The 25117-nt window shown below is 35.4% G+C and overlaps 1 protein-coding gene and 1 non-coding gene across 4 annotated transcripts; both read right to left on the reverse strand.

Moving 5' to 3' along the window:
- Positions 1-3704: 3704 nt before the first annotated feature.
- LOC122069627 lies at positions 3705-3811 on the reverse strand. Its single transcript, XR_006137497.1, has one exon. It is a non-coding gene; the product is annotated as a small nucleolar RNA R71 (small nucleolar RNA).
- A 6745-nt stretch (positions 3812-10556) lies between these two features.
- LOC122069609 (myb family transcription factor PHL5-like) lies at positions 10557-17091 on the reverse strand. Of its 3 annotated transcripts, none has more exons than XM_042633666.1 (8): positions 16797-17091; positions 14844-16569; positions 14480-14696; positions 14330-14406; positions 14180-14219; positions 12059-12113; positions 11080-11149; positions 10557-10981 (listed from the first exon to the last, which is right to left on the reverse strand). In XM_042633666.1, the coding sequence occupies exons 2-8, from the start codon at positions 15453-15455 to the stop codon at positions 10772-10774; spliced, it is 1281 nt and encodes a 426-aa protein (XP_042489600.1). In that variant the 5' UTR covers positions 15456-16569; positions 16797-17091; the 3' UTR covers positions 10557-10771. The 3 variants fall into 3 exon arrangements, with proteins under 3 accessions (XP_042489600.1, XP_042489601.1, XP_042489599.1); XM_042633667.1 differs by having other exon boundaries at positions 14844-15350; positions 16507-17091; XM_042633665.1 differs by having other exon boundaries at positions 14844-17091.
- Positions 17092-25117: the final 8026 nt, after the last annotated feature.

Below are 25117 nucleotides of genomic sequence, written 5' to 3' on the forward strand. Positions count from 1 at the left end.
AGATTGGTTAGCCAATATAAACTATAGATCCCTACGCTCTTCCACACTTCAATAGGGACTCCATTTGGGCCTTGCCTGGCCTACTTTCATCTTTCTTGAAGCTTCTTTTATTTCAAACATCCTAATTTTCAATATATATATACACCACGTGGTTTTGGGATGTGTGATGTAGCCGTCTAACACCCTATTTCAATCCCAATCTATATTCTTTACTCTGTATTTCCAACTCTGCATATCTAAACGCAGTCATTGTTCACAAATTACTAATATAAAGAGTAACATATATTCCCTCATTGCAGAAAAAAGTGAATGAACCTGACAACCCGAAAAAATAATAATAATAATAAAAAAAAATAAATAAATAAATAAACCATCAGATAATAATTTGGCCTGAAAAATAAATTGATTGATTTTGATTTTGATTTTGATTTTTTTTTTCCTTCTCTCTTTCTTGATATGCCAACAACTAATTTCACAATTATGAAACGGATAATTCCATCCAGTACCAAAAAAATAGTAAGCAGGTGAATTCAGCTCATCAAGCTCAATAGCATTTTGTTCTTTTTACTTTTTCTTTTTTTCCCCAACATGAAAAAACTCCCACTTGTTCTGGATTATACTAAATAACATAACGACGAGGATGAACCAATGAAGGTAATAAATTAAATTAGCATCTGAAAGCAACTGAAGTTGCACAGCAGGATGCTGGGAAACCAAACATATTTACCAAATTCCCAATTTACAGATTGATGGTGTGTTATACCACTTGAGGTCACAATGCAACGACTGTCAGCGAGTGGAACTGCTGTTATAAAATGTCTATCTCTGCAGAAAACCATGATCGACCGTATTAGCTTAGCTGGTCAAGTGTTTTGAGAACCAAATCAAAGTAAAGAAAAGAATCGACGAAACAAATCGATACGAGCTGAAGACGACGAAGCAGCGCCACCACGTACGATCCTAACCTTCTTCTTTTGCTATAATATGAAGAAGAAGCACCACCAACTATTTGAGAAGGTCCAGCAAAAAGCGGTCGGCGTCTAAGAGGCTGTGAATCGCTATCGCTGGAGGCTGGAGGCTGGAGGCTGGAGGAAGCTGAGATATGAGGGATTTAGGGTTGTGAGAGAGTGGGATCGGGAGATGCGGAGAGTGGTAAAAACACTCAAACCTAGACATTTGGGAGGCCGAATCCAAGTGAGAGTTCAGATTCGGATCCGCGTCCACGGATCCTGAGCTGGAACCGAGTCCATTTGAAACCTTATTTTGACCGCATGTATTCGGTGCGGATCGGCTTATACGGGCTCATTGGGCCGGCTTGATTTCGTTAATGGGTTCCAATTTTGTTGACACCTTAGGAGTAGGCTTCATGAGCAAATCATTTTTCACTGCACTCCACCGGTGATGAGTACATTTATGTTTGAAATCTAAGTAGTAAAGCATGCATTTTATATATTTAGAATGGAGCTATCTTGGGTTATACTTTCTTTTTGCAGGTTTTATATTTTAAATGCCTGAAGCAATATCGGGCGTCATATCTCTCCAACAACAACTACCTATTGTAGTTGGTGAACTATGGTGTGCAAAATTCCCTCGCTCATTAAGAGATCTTAGGTTCGAATCTCTTCTTCAATATTTGAAGAGAGGGAGAAAAATAAATAATAAATAAATGAAATTTCTTAAAGTTTATTTATCTCTTCTCTCTTCTCCACTTTAGCATTTTTTGTCTCCAAATATTTCACCTACCAATTGTAGGTTTCCCTCTTTTAGGAAAAAAAAATTTGTTACCCTACATCTTATTTCCTGTAAATACAACTCATGTAAGAGAATAGAAGACACTTCATTATTCTTCTAGGTTTTTTTTTTTTTTTTTTAGTTGCTCTCTCTCTTCCCTCTCTCTCTTTAGTTTTAGTTATTCTTTGTTTTTGTTTTAATCACTTTTGTAATAGTTTTTTATTTCAATTAATGTAAGCATTCTTTTATTTTTATTCAACATTTTATGTTTATGATGTATGCAATTGAGTTGTAGTTTTTAAGTTATAGTTATAGGCTTAGATCTAGGTGACAAGATCACGAGCCATGGAGCATCTCTTTTTCAAGTTCAGTTTTTTTTTTCAATATTTGTTTTCTCCAGGCCTATAAATTTCAGAATCGGTTCATTCCAGATCTAGTTTTTAGGGTTGCCAGCATCTCAAATCACCCAAGCTTTCAAGTTTAAGCATTGATTTAGGTAGGTAGGCTTCTTTAATAGTTTTCTCTCCCCCCTCTCATTCCCTCTTCTAACTACCTTTTCTTTCTTAATTTAGGGTTTTCTTTAATTTCAGTTGTTACATTATTGCTATCCATTTCTCCCAAGTTACATTATTGCTATCCATTTCTCCCAAGGTTCATGGCTAGTGTATGAGTTGGTTTTGCCCCTCCTAGTCATAGAATCATCATTTTATTAATTTTATTTTAATTGCTTCACTTTCCTTAAAGCCAAGTAGAGTAACCCTTATAGGAGTGACTCTTTGATCAAGTAGAGAAGTTAATATTATGATGCAACCCTTGGGCTAAGTAGAGAAACCTACTTGTGAGCATCTCTCTAGCTTTATTCATTTTCTTTTACTTTATTTTTATTTTAGCATTTTTTTCCTTCATTGCTTTTTAATTGCGAAGATTGTTTATTTTTTGTTATTTATTTAATTTTAATTGTGTGGCTTGCGTATTTAAATTCTTAGATGACGAATAGCTAGGACGTTATTTTAGATACATATGTTTAGGACGGTAGTTAGAATTAGATCACAACCATTAATCAGTTCACTTTCCCATTATTAAAATAAGTCAAAAATAAAGTTGTTGCTCTCCATGTGTTCGACCCGTAGCTACATTGATTCGTACGCTTGCGATTACATTTTAAATCCTAACAAGGTTTTGGCACCGTTGTCAGGAAGACAGTTCCAGATTATTTATCGCTTTCTTTTAGTAAATCCGAGTGATTTGTTTGCTTTGTTTTCTTTTTCTTTTCTTCTATTGAATTTCTGAGAAGAATAACTTGCAATAATAATTGTATCGATGGAGGTCGTCAAACCTCATAGTATGATAAAGACATATTTCACCCTATAGCAGTACCTCAGGAATTAAATTGAGCAACCCCGGATCCATGTCGGTAAGCTCCTAAAAGCAAAAAAAAAATTACAAAAAAATAAAAATTTTAAAAAGTTTTTATTTCAATTATTTTGTGCTTGTTTTACTCTAGTTGTGGATAGTTTTCTGTTGTATGAGTGCTAGGGGGTACGTAATACTGAGAATCGGTTAGAAAAAAGAGAACCAATAAGTAGTGATCATATACCTATATTCTCATCAATACCTTTCAACATGGGAGACCAACAGCCAAACCCTCCACCTAAATCTCTGAAAGATAGGTTTTACCACAAGCCCATGGCAATAACTTTCAGCTCAAATCTCAGTACATCATTATGTTACCCCACTTCTATGGGCTGCCTTCTGAGGATGCATACCTATTCCTTAGGGAATTTGAAGAGGTTTGTGTTCTGATTAAGGTCCAACAGTTGACTGATAATGTTATAAAACTAAGGTTCATAACTTTTGCGCTCAAGGACCAAGCTAAGAAATGGCTCTGTGATCTGTCTACCAATTCAATTGCCACATGGGATGGGTTTACTAGAGCCTTCCAAAAAAAGTTCTTTCCTTTACATAAAACTAATAAACTCAGGAGTGACATTCTTCAATTCAAGTAGAAACCTAGTGAGTCGTTCTCCAAATTTATGGAGAGATTCAAGGACCTCCTTTAGGAATGCCCTCACCATAGAATTGATACATGGCAACTTTGTCAAATCATTTATGAGGGTATTGATTATCAGACCAAGCAATTGTTAAGAGTCTATATGCCCCAAAGGTTTTACATCTTTTACAGATGAAGACGACGCTTGGAAATTTTTGATTGAATTGACAGAGAAACCCAGAGAATGGGAGTCTACTCAATAAATTAAGAAGACAAATAAGGGTTACCTTGTAGAAGGTGTTATAGCCAAAGAGGCTCAACTTGAGAGTCTTATTAAGAGACTTGAAGCCATAGTAGTCAAAGGACCTGCCCAACTGAACCAAATAAATCGTTCTGTGCCTATGTGTAGTCGGTGCCAATCTCCCACTCATGTGATAGAGAAGTGCCATAATATTTCTCATGTGAATGATTTCAATATAGGTCCTAAAAATGTGAATACCATGTCCCAAAACAACCCTTATAGTCATACCTATAATCCATGATGGAGGAACCATCCTAACTTCTCTTCGAATCAAGCCAATAATCAAATAAGTCCTAATTTCCAACCCTTGAGTCAATGGGCAGTTTGTTTCCCAACAAGCCAATCATCAAGTAGGTCAAAATTTTCAACTCTCGAGTCAAGGGTAGTTTGTTCCTCAACAAGCCAATCAAATGAACATGCCCCCCAATCTATAGAACAACTTTAGGATCCCCACTCAATCTGTTATTCCACCACCTCCTATAAATCAACCTCCAAGATTCATGAGAGGAGGTGGTGATTTGGCTAGGCTTTCTTCTTTAGAGAAAAGCATGGAACTTCTCATGAGTACTTTCATGATAAGTCAACATAACGTAGAGAAGCAAATCCCCCAACTTGCTAATGTTTTGCATAAAAGGGAGAAAGGGAAGATGCCTAGTCAGCCTAAATCAAATCTCAGGAATAAGAATATTAATCATCAACCAATTCCAAATTAGTTGAATTCAATTCAAAAGAGTCCACAACAAGAGACATCCAACCAATGTAATGTTGTTTATGGTCTTAGGAGTGGCCAAGAGTACCAACAGAGTGTTCATAAATCTTTTCATCTATTACTCCTGTTAACTCTCCTTCTGTTGAGGACACAAGTGTACCTCTTATTCCAAGTTCGTCTGATGAACCTAAAGCTACTAAAGATGATTTAGGTGAGGAAACCAAATATGATTCTTTTAAAAAAGGGCAAAATCCTAACAGTGCTTATGTTCCTCCTGTCCCACTTCCTAATCAGTTGGTAAACAAAAAGAAGATTGTTTCCATGAAAAAAAAAATTAGAAGTCTTCAAAAAAGTATAAGTGAACATCTCTTTTTTGAATATCATATCCCAGATCACCGCCTATGCAAAGGTCCTGTAAGATTTGTGTATTCACAAACGTATCACTAGTGTGCCTAAAAATGTGTTATTGGCAGACAACATTAGTTATATAATTACTCAGCCTATAACCGCCAAGTATAAGGATCCAGGGAGCCCTACCATAGCTTGTGTCATAGGCAACACCTACATTGAGCATGCTTTACTTAATCTTGAAGTATGAATCTTTTGCCTTACCATATGTATAAGCAACTAGGATTGAGAGAATTGAGAGCCACTAGAACTACTCTTCAGTTGGCAGATGGATCTGTTAAGATTCCTAAAGGGATGGTTGAGGATGTCTTACTTAAAGTTGGGGAATCTTTATTCCCTATTGATTTCATTGTTTTAAACACCTAACCAGTTGCCAACATTTGGAATCAGATTCTAATTATTCTTGGTAGACCATTCCTTATAACCAGCAATGCCATAATTAATTATAGGAACAATACCATGAAACTTTCTTTTGGCAACACTTCTGTAGATTTTAATGTCTTTAGGTTGGGTAAGCAACCAAATCCACATGAGAAGGAAGTTCATATGCTCTAGAAAATTCCAGATACCATTGAGACATATTTTGATATTGATTTTGATTATGAATTTCAAGAGCGTATAGAACAATTGAATGGTTTTGATGATGGAATTATGTCTGAGGTTTGGAGTCTCCAACCACCTATAGAGCCCTTAGGACCCCTTTCCAATTACATTCACAAACATTCTATATTGGAGCCCCCTAAGCTAGATTTTAAGGAGTTGCCATCTGATTTGATGTATGCTTTCCTAGGGCCTAACCAGACTCTTCTAGTAATAATTTATTCATATTTGATTTCTAGCCAGGAAGAGGAATTACTTAAAGTGTTAAAATACAACAGGGAAGCCCTAGGTTGGACCATAGTTAACATCAAAGGAATTGGCCATTTCTATTGTTCAACATCATATTCACCTCATTGAGGGGTTTAAACCTTCAATGGAATCCCAGAGGAGAGCTAACCCAGTGATGAAGGAAGTCATTCAAAAAGAAATCCTAAAGTGGACAGATAATGGGATCATTTATTACATTTTTGACATGTGCAAGCATTTTTGCAATAGATTATTTGAGGCCCTCATGAACAAATTTGGGATCACCCATAAATTGAAGCTCTTCATTGAGTTGCCATCTTCTGTTTTGGAAGAGGTCATGGATCTCCATGAACCTCTTTATACTGATGACTAACTTTTAACCAGGTATGACCCTCTTGCATTGTCTTTGCTTTTAATTATTTCCATGCATTGAAGACATTGCATGACTTAAGTGTGGGGGAGTGAAACCAGTTTTTGTTTTTTTCCACTTTGTTTCGTTTGTTTTTCTTTTTGTTTTTTAGTTTACTAAGGATGAAGTTCTACTTTAGCTTTTGGCTAATGATCATACCATTCGGTTGCTTGATGTATGCAAATAAAAGTTTTGATTATGGTACCCATCTTGAATGTATAAAAACCCTGTTGAGAATAAAGAAATAAGTCTGTGTCTTGAGATGAGACTTTCTTTTGAAAAATAAAAGACCCCTGTTTTATGGTGTTGGACCACATGTAAGTCTTTGGTTTCCTTATACTCTTGTTTTTAATTTGGCATAAGTTGACAAATGCACAATTTTAAATGAAGTGTGAAATGTGGTATAAAGAAGAGTAAGAGTTGATTCCCTTGGAACTAGACAGGGCATTCCGCCTCAAGAAGCATGATAACTTGATCGAAACTCTTAAGGAGGAAACTTCTAAAAAAAAAACTCTGGCATCACTGTCTATGTGGGTATATGAAAAAAGGAAGCTACATAGTAACTTGGATGTTTGGTGTTTGCTCCACCGAGTCATTCAGGCCAAAAGCAGTGGAGTATAATAGAGTTTATTAAGCGAAAAAAGGAAAAAAATTTACAAATGTCATTAATGCTTGGTAACATGTTTGGTAAAAAACATTCCAACGCCTTAGTCCTTGGTTCCCTATTTCTTCACAAGTGGTTTTGTCTTAAGATAATGATGTTTTGGAAGAGACGAGGTGAGTTCCAAATTAAGAAATATGCTAGTTCTTGTAATTGATATAGGATAATAAAAGTTCAAGTGTGGGGGTCCCTTGTAAGAGGAATTATCTTTGCTCCAAATCGGTAGGGCCCTTACCTTTAGCTAATGTTGGAATTTGTTTATTCTGAATTTTGGGTATATATTCACTGCAAACACCTATGAGACACAACTCGTCCACTAGGGGTGACCTAGGAGTTTAAAGGCTTGTTGCATATGCCAAGTGCAACCGTGATTCTTACGAAAGTGAATTAAGTTTTTTGTTATTTATATTTTAATATTTTTTTACATTTTAGTCTTTTTTCTTCTTGTTTTGCTTAAGGACTAGCAAAGTCTAAGTGTGGAGAAATTCTGATGAGCACGTTTATGTGTGAAATCTAAGTTAAAATTTAGAATGGAGCTACCTTGGGTTTTACTCTCTTTTTGCAAGTTTTGTATTTTAAAGGACTTAAGCATTATTGGACGTCATATCTCTCCAACAACAACTACCTAGTGTAGTTGGTGAGCTCGTTTAGGGAAAAAAAAATCGGTCAACAAAGGTTGTGCGCAAGATTTGAAGAGAGGGAGAAAGAGAAGAGAAAAATAAATAAATAAATAAACAAAAGAAAGAAAATAAGAAAAAACATTATAGGAAATTTCTCCAAGTTTATCTCTCTTCTCTCTCCTCCACCTTAGCACTTTTGGTCTCAAAAGATCTCTCCTACCAATTATGGGTTTCACCTTTTTAGGAAAGAGAAATTTGTTACCCTACCTCCTCATTCCCTATAAATACAACTCATGTAAGAGGAGGGGAGACACTTAACTCTTCTTTTAGGTTTTTTTTTTTAGTTGCTCTCTCTCTTCCTCTTTCACTCTCTTTAGTTTTAGTTATTCTTTGCTTTTGCTTTAATCATATTTGTAATAGCTTTTTATTACAATTAATGCAAGCACTCTTTTATTTTTATTCAGCCTTTTATGGTTATGATTTATGCAATTGAGTTATAATTTTTAAGTTATAGTTCTCGACTTAGATCTAGGTGATAAGATCACGAGTCGTGGAGCATCTCTTTTTCAAGTTCAGTTTTTTTTTTTTTTAAGATTTGTTTTCTTCAGGCCTAGAAATTTCAAATTTGGTTCATTTCAGATATGGTTTTAGGGTTGACAGTATCTCAAATCACCCAAGCTTTCACGTTCAAGCATTGATTAAGGTAGGTAGGCTTCTTCAATAGTCTTCTCTCCCCCCTCTCATTCCTTCTTCTGACTACCATTTCTTTCTTAATTTAGGATTTTAATTTTAGTCGTTACATTATTGCTATCCCTCTTCCTTTAGGTTCATGGCTAGTGTATGTGTTGATTTTGCCCCTCCTAGCCATAGAACCATTATTTTATTATTTTGATTTTAATTGTCTTCATTTCCCTTAAGCCAAGTAGAGTAGCCCTTGTAAGAGTGACTCTCTGGTCAAGTAGGGAAGTTCATCCTATGATGCATCATTCGGGCTAAGTAGAGAAACCTACTTGTGAGCCTCTCTTTAGCTTTATTCTTTTTCTTTTACTTTATTTTTATTTCAGCATTTTTTTTCCTTCATTGCTTTTTAATTGTGAGGGTTGTTTATTTTCAGTTATTTATTTATTTAATTTTAATTGCATGGCTTGCGCATTTAAATTCTTAGATGAAGAATGGTTAGAACGTTATTTTAGATACATATGTTCAGAACGGTAGTTAGAATTAGATCACAACCATTAATCGGTTCACTTTCGCATCATTAAAATAATGAAAAAATAAAGTGGTTGTTCTCCCTATGTTCGACCCGTAGCTACATTGATTCATACACTTGCAGTTACATTTTAAATCCTAACAACTGGTGTGGTAAGGATTTGAGTGGTTGGGAGCACCCGGGCACACACCCTGAGATGCTCTCAGCCATCCAAATCAACAGATCCTCACCGCACTAGTGCAGTGTGCAACGGAGGATTTTTATAGTGGCTTAACATACAAAGGACAATTAGGAAATCTTAAAACCAAAGGACTCTAAACCTAGTATAACATGATTAATTAAGTTCTTTCATTTTCCTTGCAATCGAAAACAAGCCGATATGTTTGCCTTTTCAAAAAAAAATGGAGAAATTTTTCTTGTATCCAAGGTGAACTCTTCACCCACGAATCTATCATCGTAATTACCTACCTTTGTATGTTGTCGAAGGTCCAAAATGCCTCTTCTATTGGAAATCCATCCATCAAATCTATATTTGTATGGATTAATTGACATGGTTTAATTACGGCCTTGCTAGTCCTTAGGTTTAACCTAAAATTGTTCATGACTAAGTATGGGATTGGACACCCTATTCATATGGTCATCACATTGTGTTTATCTATGAATGGAGATTCTAGGCACAGATTTATGTATACTTACAATGTGTACATTGAACTGGATCATACGATAATTTCACATGTGTGTTACTGTTTATTGATTTGTAACAAAATTTTCATCAATAATGTACAATCGGTCCCTTGAAATGACGATTATGCATTGTGGGTTTTAGCACACTAACAAAATGATATCTCCTTGACTATACTAGATTCACAATGGTTGTATTCAAAAGTGATGCCCAATATGAAATCCATTGTACTAATTAGAAGAATATCAAAGAGAGAGAATGTCTGTAATTGATTGGACACAAATTCGGACCCAATGGCATTTTCAAAGTTTTTAAAATTAATATTACTTATTAATAATTATTTTTTGCAAACATTTTTTACAAAATTGTGAATTCAAATTGCAACTAAATCATACCACATTTGGATTTGATTGGGGGAAGACTGATGATCGACTCCAATATGGAAAAGCCACATCACCAATAGTCAAAAAAGGGTTTAGATTAGCCTAGTGGTGGCAGCTTTTATTTGAAGAGCCGTCGCCAAGGGGAGGAAGCTGTGGGGATCGAATATTGTTGTATGCACATGTGAGTGGGTGTGTGTGTGAGTAGGTGGTCATTGGCCCTACTAACACCCAGTAGGCTAGCCATAGGCCAACGGCGCTCTGTAGGATAGTAGATTAAAAAAAAAAAAAAATTTTTAAAATTATATTGTGACTATAGGGAGCAGACAACCCAAGTCTTCTTTCTCTCCCCCATCTCTCTAAATCCCTCGCCCTTGTGTGTGTGTGAGTTTGAACATAGAGGTTTTATGAAAACCCTAGTGTTATTGGAGGTAGCCATCTTGATGGGAGGGCCAATTGCATCTATGAAACATAAGGTAGCCTTGATGCCCTCTTTAATGTTCTCCAAAAAAAAATATTTGAATGGCCAACCCTACCGGTACGATGATCCTTGTCTGCGCCCAACATTCTCATTGTTCCCAAAGTCCCATCCAATTGCAATGATGGCTATTGACTCAAGAGTTTCCTCTTTCACTACAAGTGAAGGAAAATTCTGTTCAAAAGAAAATACATCTCCCAGGAACATTGGCTAGCTGTAATAAATCACCAAGTAAATTTGTGTTCTATGAGTTACAGTGGAGTTGGACTGGTTCAGCTTTGCTACTGAACTATTCTAGGCCCTAATTACAAAGTTAAAGATCAAAGAATGCAGCACCAGAAGCCAATTAATTTATTACGGAGTGGAAGTGGGTACTCTCAGATTGTTCTCCTATAGTAGATAGCTGAATATCCTCAAGATTATTTAAGTTTTCACTGAACAAGTTATCCAGATTCTCAGTCTGGAAATGGCTGCTGTTTGTTTTCTGCTGCTCTTCAAACATCATTTTGAGTTGTCTTCCTTGTTCTTCAATCCGCACTTGTAGATTTCTCTGAATCTGATAGTAAGGGTGTGGTTGAACAAGTGTCATGGTTTCTTGACGAAATATATCCTAGCACAGAAGAAGAAAGAACATACATGTAAGGGTGAACACACCTCTAATTGCTCATGGAGATGCCTCTGTACATCTAGTTGGAGTTGCAGTGCTTCCGTGATTTGCATGCCACTACGAGACAGGTGATAAAATTGTAGTAAGTTTAGCTACTTGTGCACAAGACAGTGAATAATATATACTTACTATAACCTAGTGAGTATAAACAATAAGGCTGAGTTTGGTTCTCAAGAAATGAATAGAAAAGAAATGAAAAAATTAAAAAAAAAATTGAATTTGAAGAGAGAGGCAGACACGTAAAGCAATAATTGTATCATTATGTGAATGACTGCTTTGTCATAGCTCTTGGCAGTCCTGGCCCAGCAACTATAGGAGGGGATTTTCGCAATGCGAAGGGCAAGTTCATTCTAGGTTTTTCAGAATATATTGGCAGCAATTATTCCTATGTTGCCGTAATCATGGCTGTTCAAAGAGCTCTTAATTTGGCCAGGAAATTGCATCCTACATCCATCATTTTGGAAAGTGACAATCTCATGATAGTTAACATTCTAAAGAAGTCCTCTAAGTCCATCCGTTGGCGTATTGCATCTATTGTGAATGACTGCTTTGTCCTAGCTCAGCTTTTTCCCAATATCATATTTCATCATACATATTGGGAAGGGAACTCTGTTGCTGACTTAGTTACTTCTTTTAGTTTATCTAACAGATTTTCTTTTGTGTGGGATCTTAATCCTCCTCCTTGTTTATCTTCTTTTCTTTTATCTGTTGTAATGGGATGATCTCCTTTATCAAATGATATATAAATGTTTTACCTTATTGAAAAAAGAATCATGCTGCTTTATGTGTGTGTCTCTCTCTCTTCAAAAAAATTTTTTTTTTAATCTTTTATTTTCTATACATTTCTAGACAACCAAACAGAGCCTAAAGTTTTTTCTTAAGTGAAAAAATATATGTCTCAAGACATTCAGTCTGCAAGCTAATGACTAACCAAGGTAAAAGACTTTCATACCATAAGAAACTTACGTTTTGACGTCAATCTGAGCTATGTTGTTCAAACATGTTTTCCGGTCAGATTTTCCTGCAATAGCAATAGAAAACATATACTGTTAGATCAAACACCAAGAAACACGAATAATAAAGAGACAATAGATCCGTACGACACAGAGATTTAACGAGGTTCACACACCAGGGTGGTGTGCTACGTCCTCGGGCGAAGAAGAAGATGATTCACTATGCAGAAGAGAGATTACACCCTAGCAGCGGCAAGGAAAAACTCGCCCTGAAACCCTAGCTGCGTGAAAACCCTAGAATACAATGACTTTCTCAACAAGCAACAGTACATTATATATACTCCAAACCGATCGAGCCGGTTGAACCATACTGCGGGGGCTATGCCCCCGCACCCCCATACGAGATCAGTGATGGGCTCCGGGCTCGGGCCTCTACTTCCATCACAGATCTCAGAAAATTTCCCATTCGGGTCGCCACCAAAATTTGTCGGATTAGGTCAATATTCAAAACGGGTCAAGAATTCGAGACAAACTTAACATATACATTTTTTAGTTTTACCGTAACAAATTGATGGCCATAGTAGGGATTCAAACTATCATACTCAGATTTGTTACGAATTTACATCGAGGTATGATTAGCATAAGAAACTAGTAAATGTTTGAGGATATTCACAACACCTTATGTCTCAACATTCACATAATTGTTTGCAAACATGTTTCTCTAAGCAGAACCAAAAAGAAAGGAGATTCCACATGCATGCAAAAACATGAAAATAGATCAGTGCTTGGGTGTCATCAGAGTTGCATCAGAGACCCAATGCTTTTAGGCTGGCCAAAATCTCTCAGCTTCACCAGTCTGTTCCTGGGCATTTTCAAAGGTAGTACCAAATGTTATCTGGGTGAGAGGGGGAGGGAAACGATGTCACATAGATATGGACATGTAAACACTGCCAGACATCAATTAGAAGTGCTAGATTCTGAGAATTCCTAGAAGACCTGATAAAAGAGCAACCCAGTGCACGAGGTCTAGAAGTCAACTGCTAATACAATAAAATGGTTCATAATAGCATTATACAAATACTAATGCAGAGGGTCATAAGAAGAGAAAATGTTCTCTAAAACAGTAGAGATACATAGGCCCCATATATGGTGAAATGGTAAAATAGCATTCATTTGGTGAGAAAAAACTCAAGAACATTTGATGATATCAGAAAGACCCTAAGTAGAATGCAATCATAGAACAGGAGAATGTAGCTGCCCAAAATAGTTAGGATAATAGCAGAAAGACCTCCAAGTATTTTATTTTTTTTTGGATGGGGAGGGTGATGGGGGGTGATAAAAAAGACTTAGTTGGCTCAAGTTGAGAATAAACAGTAAACTCTGGCTCAAGCTCAAAATATTTTTGTTAATTTTACATCCAAGCAGCAGAGTCTTAGTGAAAAAGGTTAAAAGCAAATGGGAGAAGTACAAAAATTATGCTCTAATAAGTACAATCAGATCGATCTTGTGAAATGAGCTAATATGTCCACAGGATTCGCCAAAAGAAGGTTCAAAAGGTTCTCTAGGAATTCAAATAAACCTAAAGAAAGATCACTGATGGCTGGAATGTTCCTTAACTCCATCTTACTTGGGAAAAAGGGAAGGGAAAAGAAAAAGTAAATAAAGATCCAAAGAATTCACTCAATGTCCCAACACCATGAAACTCAATATTCTTAGAAGATAAAATCTTAGGCTCATTATGCAATCTGGATAGCAAGGTTTCATCTAGAAAAAAATTAAAACCAATTTTTCACATTTAAATTTGGTTAGTGGCTTCTGGCGCCCTAAATCCAAGAACTGCAGAAGGGATGGTACCCAAATCAGCAAGTATAAAACCCAAAATCAAACCCAGTTTGAGTTTTCAGCGGTTCATTATAAAAGCCTGAGAATATTATTAGAACAAATATTTTCTGCCATGCAGTAGGGAGAAGTTAATCCATCCTCCTATTAGAAAACTAAAAATAGCAAAGTCAACATTAGCATCTATAGAGCAATAACTGAGATGTATCACATCTCCATCAGCTAACAAGCACACAAATCTAATACAACGAAATCCTTTCAGTAGTAACAGATGAGCAAAAGATAATAAATTTACCTTCTGCAGATTCTGGCATGTACTTGGCAGTTCGATATTTCTGTCAGGCAAATTTAAAGGTTCACTCATGTCCTCAAAAACTAAATAACAATCAAGTTAAACATCCAAAGTTGTGCACTTTGCTAATAAGGAGAGGAGGAGAAAACCAACCTGCAAATGGCTTTTCACATGGAAGATGGTCAATCCTGCAGAGCCCATCAACCTCAGGATTCCCTTTGGAGTTGCCTCTACACTCAACAAAAAATAATGTCATTTGATGGCTCCTTTCTTGATTTGAGAAAGTTTTATCATACTACTTACTCTCTGCACCTCCAAGACGATTCACAGATTCAACAAACCGCTCATGAAGATCTGGAGTCCATCTAATCCGTGTTTTACTTGAGGCTGCTGCTCCAAATGAAACAGGACTGCCAGAAGTAAAAGAAATACCCCCTGAAGTAGGTCTTGGAGATTGCTTGTCTGGCTGAGTAGGGAAGCTTGGTTGTGCTAGTGGAGGGGTGAATGGATTACAACCAACCTATAATAATGGAAAAGCCCAAATCTAATCAAGCAAATTCTTCTCTATAATTATGCATATAATTAAAGCCACATATCTTCAATGAATGGAAAGAAAAATCCATATTATGTCGGAGACTAAGAGAGGAGGGGAAAGAAAATAACTCACTCTAGGGATCTGACTTCTTTGGATAGGGTATGAGAGGTGACCACTGTCCAAGGTAGCTTCCTCACCAGCCAACTTATTTTGCAGAAGAGGGAGGTGGTCACTCCCAGGCAAATTTCTTGAGGAGATTCTATTGGATTCATCACAAAATACAGATTTCTGATTGCTATGCAATGGAAGTTTCACGACGGATTGCAAGGTATCCCTTGATTGAAGGTCAATATCATCATGCTTTGCTGAGTTAATAGAGAGGGGATCCTCATAAGGCTGTAACGATGGAATTGCTAGATCACAATTCTTGTGAAGCTGGAGGCTCCACGGGAGTTTGTCAACTTGATACTGGCACTGTGGAAAACCTATGTAGTCTTCAGCTGTATAAAAAGTAGAGGTTGTTGATCCAAAATGACTTGAAATTGTACCAGCAGGATTAGCTGTCCTGTGGTTTTCCAGTAGAGATCCTCCTCCCATAGCTGATGATGGAAATTGGAAACAAACTCCCATGTTCCAAGACTGCCGAGAACCAAAACTTCCAGAGGAGCAATCAGATAATTCAAAGGAATAATCACTCAAACATCCATTGCTTGGTTCTTGCCACTCAATCTTATGAGTGTTCATTTACACGAAGTCAGACTTTTCTATATCTATGAAAGAGAAAAACTACAAAGCACTGGAGAAACTACTTCACTAGCACCTTATTGTCTTTTATCTTAATCGACAGCAGAACAATATGAAAGTTTGTTCGGTTTTTGGTGAGTTCCCTCAGATGAAGAACCACGGCAACAACGCGTAAAATCAGAAAAAAGGATGAAACAGAAAGGGGGATAAACATCCTACTTAGAATTTAAAAGTTTATTTGGAGATATTGTTTCTTTCTCATATTCTACAAGACTTCTAACATACGATACCAATTTGAATGCATAATCTCATCAACCTTCTATATTATTCCTAAGATGGACAGAGATGAACAACAACTCGATATACCCAAAGCCCAAAATAAATTAAAAATATGTCAAAACTCCATCAAAATATAATATATAAACAAATAATTAATTAATGTATATTAACAAACAGACATCTGCTCATTCTATGATGATAAAATTGGAATGTGTACTGTGAGACATTGAATCCTAACTATAAAAAGGAGGTCAATTTTTAAATCTAGAACTTAAACAATTCCTAAAGTGAAGCATTTTCACTTTTTTTATTGGAAATTTGGAATTTTCTGCTATTGGTATCAGAAGCTAAACAATTTTGATGTGTAAGATACTGGCATAAATTCACAACCCCCAACAAGCCTTAATTATTCCTAAAATGGATAGGGATGAAAAGTAATAGAGTCAAAAACACAAATACATTGTGAGGCAAAAAAACAAACACATTTTGCTCATTTCCAATAGAAAAGAAAAGATCATGGCCTCTGGCTGCCTTCACTTCCTTAAAATTTAATATTTTTACATTAAAATGTGAATCTACCAATAAAAAAACAGACCACAGAAGAACTTGTGTAAAGAAAAAAAAAAAAACAACAATATAAAATAAATGCAGAACCAATTCCACAAACAAAGTAAAACAGAGGGTGGGGTTTCCTTTGCTTATCTGGGTACTCTGTAAATTACAAATACAGATAAATATTAGAAGAGAGAGAGAGAGAAAGAGAGAGTCCTACCTCTATAAATATTTCACTGTTTTGATTGTTTTTGGGAATCTTTGAGCGCCCATTTTTCCATTTCTGATGATAAAGAAAGTATCACTGTTATTCTAATAGTACATGTATAGTCACAGATGTTATTCCAAGTGAAGGCTCTATACGAATAAAATGTGATATTAGGAATTTGGTAGGAAAAAGGCCGATTCCTTTATGGGTTTGATGAGAAAAGAATATCCCAGGAGGATTTAGAGGCAGCAGTGGTCAAAAAGCACAGAAATTCCGCCTTTAGCACTAAAAACTCACTCTACCTCTCTGTCTGTCACGCTCTTGAGGATCAAATTCCCCAAGCTGCTGCGGTTGGAATGTTGGAGAAATGTGTTGTTAACGATTACACCTATGTTTTTTTACCCCGGAGACTGAGCAAGCAGCATGGAAGCGCACCAATCTGAACATGGCTGTTCGCCAAAATGGGGTGGGGGTCCGGGTGGAGATTGCCCAGCCTACTGGGCACTACTAGGGCTGTGGTCACCTACTCTTACAAATCCAAACAATATGGTACGGTCCCACAACCTCCTTTCCCTTGGCCATGCTCTTGAAGTTGAAGCTGCCTCCGCAAAAATAAACTAGTGTTCATAGGCTTATCCCTAATATTTTAGGGAAAAATGTAACATTAGTATCATTTTTAAAGGGCGTACCAGATACACTAGATTCCCACATGTGCGAGGTCCGGAGAAATTGAGTTTTGCATATTGGCTCACCCAGCTGCACATATGGGTTAGGTGTCAACACATGTCTCTTTGCTCATTCAAGTGCCATTTTTACCCTTTCTTTTTTTTAATTTTATAATGGCGATAGGTGAGACAAGTGTTTGGAAGTCAAACGGAGATCTCAACTCTATGAAGCATGAAATGACCTATGTGCCTCCTTATGAGGACACAATGAAGTGGTATCGTAATCATTCATTGGTTCATTCCTTATGTTGCATGCTCAAAGAACCTTTTTAAATTTTAGTGGTTCTTTGTCTGGGAGTGTGATCTATGCCAATGCTTCTTGTGTGTGTATCTCTCTCTCTCTTTCTCTAAGGTTTTCTACAGGGGACGGATTGTTTTCTCTTTTTTTGCTAACGACGGTATTAGTCCTGTGGGTCCATATTGATTCCACAATCATACGGAACGAGTCATACCAAGGTTGAATGAGAATCATTAAACTTTAATCGAAAGCAATAAAGAGCACTAAACATGTCATGTGTATGGCACCAAGGAGATAAAAGGAATCAAACTCATAACTACACACTTTTTGGGACGAATATCCTTTACCAACTTAATTACCCTTGGGTTTATGCGTATTCCAATCTGATTCTTTAAGCATGCTCCAATTTCTAAAGCCGCTTCATCCTTTGTTGGATGGATTTCTTGTAAAGTGTTGTCCATTTCAACGTCGAATCCAATCATACAATCCACCAGACAATGACCTTAACCATTTGGTCCCTCTTTTTCTTATTTGAGGGCATTCTAATCCCCACAGTATTACACCACGTAGGGAATATGTTATAAGAAAAGTGAGAAAGCAAGAGATTTACAATTTGTGAACAAATGCCCAGCACACTTTGTAGCATGTGGTGCCTAGAAGCCCATTGCTACACCTCCTGATTCACATCTCCCCTTAGCCCTAGCTTCCTCCATAGAATAGGATAGAAAGAATCCCTCGTGGTGTATGAAAAGTGAACCAAGTGGCTTACTTGTTAGCTGGATAAGGACATACCTTCACCATCATGAGTCCATGACCTTTCATTATGAATTATCAAAGCTATATTTATTTTCAATATTGTTGTGACTGAAGGGGTCCAAGTGATCCTAAGACTAATGTTAGCTATGGTTTTCTTTTCTTTATCTCCATGAGAAAAGTAATACAAAAAATTGCAAAGAAATGGATTTGGAGATTTGGTTCCATAAGGGTTAAAAGAAATTTTAAATCTTTAGCATAATAATAAGTCACCTTTTTCATGGTATGTTTCTTATCTCCCTTTCTCATATGAAATGACATTGCTGCCCTCTTTTGATATTATTTTTATTTTATTCGAGTTACTATACCGATGTGTAGTAGTAGGCGGTATAGTAGTTCTATCCAATCTACATCCATTTCTGGTTCCTTAGCCTCCCTATTTATGCTTCCTATTACTTATTAGGCATCATCAAAGGCTCTTGAAATGAAATTTTCAAATTGCAATATAGTAGAAAGGAGGTCGCTTTGAGAGGAAATGTATGCTATTGCTCAGTCACTTTCTATTCCCTAGATGATTGTTGATGATTTAAATATCATAAAAAGCCCAAATGAGAATATTGAAGGTGCAGGTCTGAACTAAAATGCTATCTATGAGTTTTGTAGTTGTGTTGAAAAATCACACTTCATTGGTGTGCTCATGTATGTTGCTTGCTGAGGGAGTATTTCATTGTTGGGAGATGGTTGATTACTGGGCAACTTGGAAAGGAATCTCGTGTGAGTGACCCAATGTGTGCCTAGTGGGAGTCGAACTTAGGACGTCCGAATTTATAGGTCGTACCAAGTTCATTACTCACCAACTGCGCTAACCCCAACAACAACTGCTTAGTGCAGTTGGTGAGTTGTGGTGTGTATAAAACCCATGCTCACTAGGAGGTCTCGAGTTCGAGTCTCCTAGCTGTTACCTACTTCCCTCCCTACTTATCAAAAAAAAAAAAAAAAAAAACTGCGCTAACCCCTTGGGTTAAACAAATTATCCAACAACTCAAATATTAAATTAAAATAATTTAAGGTAAACAATTGCAGAGTATTTATATCACTCATCCGTAAGGTAAATATTCAAGTGTCCACTTGGAAAATCCCTTTCATAGTTGCTCCCTTAGAGTCACTTTTCCCTTCATGGTTATGTGACGGTTCACCCAGATAAAGGCAATATCAAAATTGATACAGGAGGTCAGTAATATTTTTTATTTATAACCAAATTTAATTGCAAATAACATAAAGGAGAGAGAGAAAGAGCATACAACATCACTTACCATAAGGGCTATGAACCCTCTAAAAAAGAGATTTCAGAGATTCCCTAATAACCCTTAGTTTAGCAATGTCACCAACAAAGAAAGTTGGGTGAGTGTATCCATATAAGAGAAAAGTTCCGATCCTCGATATGAAAGGTCAGCCAAGAATAATTTCATCTAAAAAAAAAATTATTTCTACCTTATCTTATTGTTCCCTTCTTTCCAATGGATCAAATAAGCACGAATAAGAAAACAAAACACTACTTGCCCAAAGCTCCATGAGATCTCAGATCCTTGAGTTTGATACCAATTTTGATTAAAAAAATAAATGTCACAAAAGTAAACCCAAATAGCTATATAAGACAAAAAAATATGATTAATAGATTCCCCATTAACAAGCACAACGTGCACCCACAATTCATAAATAAGCATTATCTTTTAGTGTACCCAAACTGGTCCTTATATTCTCTATAGCCTTATATATTCTAAAGAGGTAGTTCCTAAATTAAGATAAGAAAATTAATGACTTTAGATTGGTTAAGTAGACTGTTAATAATCATACTTATATTAAACTTATGAAATTAAATATTTATGAGAATAAAGAACTCATTAAACAAGTGAAAGCCTTCATGCGGATTAAAAAACCTACGATGTTGACCTTTTGATGAAAGATACTTTGGATAAATTATAGATAAATAAATATAGAAATTTCCTTTTCTTTCTCAATGGGGATAAGGACAACTGTGAAGACCAAGGCAAACATAATACTTTCAATTAATAAATAGAAACTAATAATAAATAAATAAAAATAACATTTTTTTGGTTGACCTTTGGGACCGTTGAGAGAACAACTCTATGCTTCATGTGGTTGGATAAGTTGTCCCTTTGAACAACCCAAAGATCATAACCTACATCATATACTTCAGTTAATCTAAGTAAAAAACCATATTTAGGAAGATTCAAAAGAGAAAGCCATGAAAGACCCTGCATGGAAGTCTTATTATTTTTCTCCCACCTAGAAACATGGCTACAAGATTCATGAAGCTGAGAAACATGCCATTCATGCATGGATCCGAATGAGGAAGATTTTAAGGCTATGTTTGCCTGTTTGGTATGTAAAAAATTCATTATGGGTATAGCCTGTATTTTGGAGTGACAAAAATATTGTTTGGTATATGTTTTTATTTTAAATTATTAGAATTGGATCAAGAATTAACCACGTTGTGGAATGTCCTAAAATTCTATTTCGAACAAATTTTGTTTGGTATATTGTTGTTGCTCCAAAATGCATTCTCATAATGCATATCAAGCACAATCTTAAATTTTCTTTTAGCATTTTTAGCATAAACAACCGTTTAGGTGGTCCCCATTGCATTCGTAGACTTGTCAAGCAAGTAAATACCTCCGACCTTATCCTTAAGACCTACTTTTAGTGCTTTGTGATGTATGTTGTGAACCCTTAGTAAACGAGACCCTTATTATGAAAGGAACTTATCTAAAGACCCTGCAAGCACAGTGGTAACTCAAGATCAATAGTTAGCATGTAAGTACAATACTGTCATGTAAGGGAACCTAGAGTCTTTTTTTAAAATTAAACATGAAAGCCTTTCGAACAAAAGAGGAGTACTGTTAGCATAAACACGTTTACACGTTCTTGTTTTTTACCGTTTAAAATACGTTTTCCCGTATGCTTCTCAAAGATACCTAAAAAGACAGCAAACAACAAGCATTTCCGTTCTAAACATGTTTTATTTTTTTTGGCGTTTTTTAAGACGTAACTTGTTAAACATAATGTCTACTTAATTGACCATATCTTTCTCTCCTGAACTCTAATCTACTTGATTATTTGGCCGACTTGAAGCTAATTCAGTGGGCTATATTTCTCATCATAGCACCTTCAACTTAATATCAATGCATAGATCCTTAAATCGATATACAATTTGATGCATTTGCTGAAAAATATTTTTAAAGTGATGACTCCTAACTCAAACTGAACATACATTACTCCAAGAGTGTGTTGACTGTGTTGATAACAATGAACAACATCATAGCCAAACCACATTGCTCAATAAAACTTTGATATGTGTAGTGTATGAATTTAAAATTGGTAATGGATGATATTCAATTATATGTCATAAAACTTATAATGAGACATGATATATATATATATATGCATTAGTGTTGGATACTGTAGTTATTTTGAACATTAGATGCAAATATTCATGTAATAATTCATTAATTTATACGAGTTTAGTACCATTTTTTTGCTTAATTTATACGAGTATAGTACCGTTTTTTGAGTCCCGTTTGTTTAAAATCTACACGTTTAAAACTCATACCATCCGTTTTCCATTTTTTGACCATTTATTTGACCGTATCGTTCAAAAAATTTTACTGTTTAAAACCCGTATCGTTCGTTTATGCTTTTTTGTCATTCCCATTTTTGCTAACAGGGAATTCCCCATACCCACTATTCGAAAAAAAAAGCTTGTTATAGCAGCTCAAACCTCCGATCGGGAAATGAAGTTCTAACCAGCCCTAGCCCTCAAGTCTGGACAAAAGCTTTGATTGGACCACTCTAAGATGCCAAAATTTGCAAACATATGCCTTCAAAGGAATTGCCGGGTATTAAGCAGATTACGTTGAGATGTTAAAATGAGATTCTAAGAGATCTCTTCTCTTAAAATATTTTATATTATGTAAAAGCTGCCTAATTTAGTTGTTAATTACAACTATGGGACTATTTTTGAGAAAAATAACATACAAGTAGCTATACTAATATGGTTCTATTCATTGTTTTCAATTTCATACACGTGCATATATATTTTATAGAACAATGGTAGGTTCTATCAAATATAAACCAAGGATTGATTTTACAAACAATATTTTAATATTTTATATACAAAATAGATGTGCTTCATACTAACTGAAAAACTACAAATTCAATTAATCCGTTATGATACAAAATATTTTTTGCCTATCATTGTCAATTTTCAAAACTTTTAGAAAAAAATAAAAACACTTAAATAGGAATCTTAGGAGGTTTTTCTTATATTAAGGGAAGGAAGTCAAAACAATAAAATAGGAAATCTTAAGAGGTTTAAATGTAATGTACCAACTATGGTATAAAATCAATTCGTGCTTTCATATGTCAAATTTCAAGAAAATTTACGGAAGGAAGTCAAAATGATAAAAATAAGGAATCTTAGGATTTTTTTTTTTTTCATATCTATACGATCCACAGTATTAAAGCAAGACCCATGATAAAAAAAATAATAATAATAATAGTAAAAAAATCATCTTAATAAGACAAACAATCCAAATATCTCAAAACCCTTGTCATGTTAAACAAAGAGGAGAACATCCTAAGAAAATAAAAAATCTAAAGTCAACATCAGGGGCAAAACCCAGGGTTGGGATGGCCAAAAGTTAGGGTAAAAAAATCAGGGCCGAATTTAGGGCGGGCTGGGCTAGGCGGGCCAAAGACATATACCCTTACTTACCCTGACCCTGACTCAGGGTCGGGCCGGCCCTCAGGGCCAAACTTGCACCTCTAAAAGCAACTACTTGACCACATCCAATATTCAAAATTTTACATTTTAAAAAAGAGCAACCCAATATGCGAGACTCCCGCTACTATTCAGTCTGGGAGGGGAAAATTTTTAAATTTTAAGATATAATTTATTTGAATATAACATAAAATTTAATTAACCCCAATATTACCACAAATAGTCTTACAAAATGCATCTCTTTCAGATGGAACTCTCTCTCTCATATGGGCATGCATGCATGTGTATCGCATTTGCATCTTGCCATCGTATGGGTACTATTAGAAACAGGAAATCAATTATAAAAAATGAAAAAACAAGAAGGAGAAAGTTTTACCCCTCACTATTGATACAGGATTATTTAACCATTTTATCCTCCTCTAATCCAACACCATTGATACCTTGGTCAAGTATCAATATGAATCAATACTGCCAGCCTGACAAGAATTATATCTGAACAACCTTTTCCATCTTTCAGGGAGGAACATCAATTTGGGTTTTAAGTATCTATCACTTTTTATATGAAATATTTTTCGTTATTTGAATTATGTGTATAAAGTACAAGTGCATTATAAAACATTCAAGCATCTGTTGTCCATTCAAGAGAGGATGAAAAGCACAATTCATGTCTTTTTATCAGTTTTTATGGATGCTTACTGGAAGCTTATAGGTATATTCCTTTTAGTAATGCACCACCACCACCACCAACCATGAGCCTGACAAAAGTTTGTTCCCCTGTTTAATTTAATACTTTATTATAAATTTATTAAACTCTTCTTTAACACACATCAGTTAGAATCTTCTCTTAAAGACATGGATATTCCAAAATGGTATTAGTAAGGCTTGATAGGCATTGTCTTTCCATCCTTCCCCACCCCTTTCATTACCCAAAAAAACCCTAGTATCAAAGCTTTCATCCATTTCTTAACCACTAATATCTTATTAGAAACCAAGGTTTCAAAAGAAATAAACTAAGGGTCTTGTCTTATCACTTTCCCAACCCCCCCCCCCCAAAAAAAAAAAAAAGAGGCTTAGTATCAAAGCTCCCATTTATTTTTTAACACCTCTATATATTATTAGAAATCAAAGTTTCAAAACAAAGAACCTATGGGCCTTGTCTTACCACTCCCCTATCCACCCCACACCCCCCCCCCCCAAAAAAAAAAAAAAAACCTAGTTCCAAATCTCCCATTTATTTCTTAACACCTCTATATATTGTTAGAAATCAAGGTTTCAAAACAAAGAAACAATGGGCCTTTTCTTACCATTCTCTCTCTCTCCCCCCTCCCCCCCTAAATTTTCAAAAATAAAATAAAATATCTAAAAGCCTTGTATCAAAGTTCCTAACTATTTCAACCTTCTATATATTAGAAATAAAGGTTTCTAAACAAAAGAATCTATGTATTTCATGCAATACTATCATCATCTTCCTTTGTTCTGAATGTCTCATTAATATTTGTTACAAAATTAACATCATTATATGCAGTTTGGGGGGAAGGGGATGAGGGAATAGGAGAGAAGGATGATGAATGATTCATTAGAGAACTTATTATGATTGTACTAAAAGATAAGCAAAGGTAAAATAGGCCGAGGACAAAACTTGTCAATAAATAAGTCCCCCTCAAATTTTGACTATAACAAAAACCATCTTGATTAGATGAATCTTTAGTCGTTCTCATACTTCAATATATATATATATATATATATATAAAGCATAGTTTAAAGGGTTTATTTATATGTACTTTTGAATGTAAAATATTAAGAATAAATCCGTTAAATCACATTTTAGAGATACGATAAGATCAACTCGTGAAGAATATATATATATATATATATATATATATTTTTCATCAATAACTCATTAGAGCCCTGACCATCCCCTCTAATATTTAAAAATATTAATTAGGATACAACTTAAGGGAATGGACTGGGCTTGACTTGAGAAAAAATCATACATGATATATATATATATATATATATATATATAAACCAACAATAATTAGAAAATTAATTGAAGTACAATGCAAACAATGGGAAGGCCTAACAACCATTAAAGCAACCTTGGTT

The sequence above is a fragment of the Macadamia integrifolia genome, unplaced genomic scaffold, assembly GCF_013358625.1.
Source record: "Macadamia integrifolia cultivar HAES 741 unplaced genomic scaffold, SCU_Mint_v3 scaffold664, whole genome shotgun sequence".
Taxonomy (NCBI): Eukaryota; Viridiplantae; Streptophyta; class Magnoliopsida; order Proteales; family Proteaceae; genus Macadamia; species Macadamia integrifolia.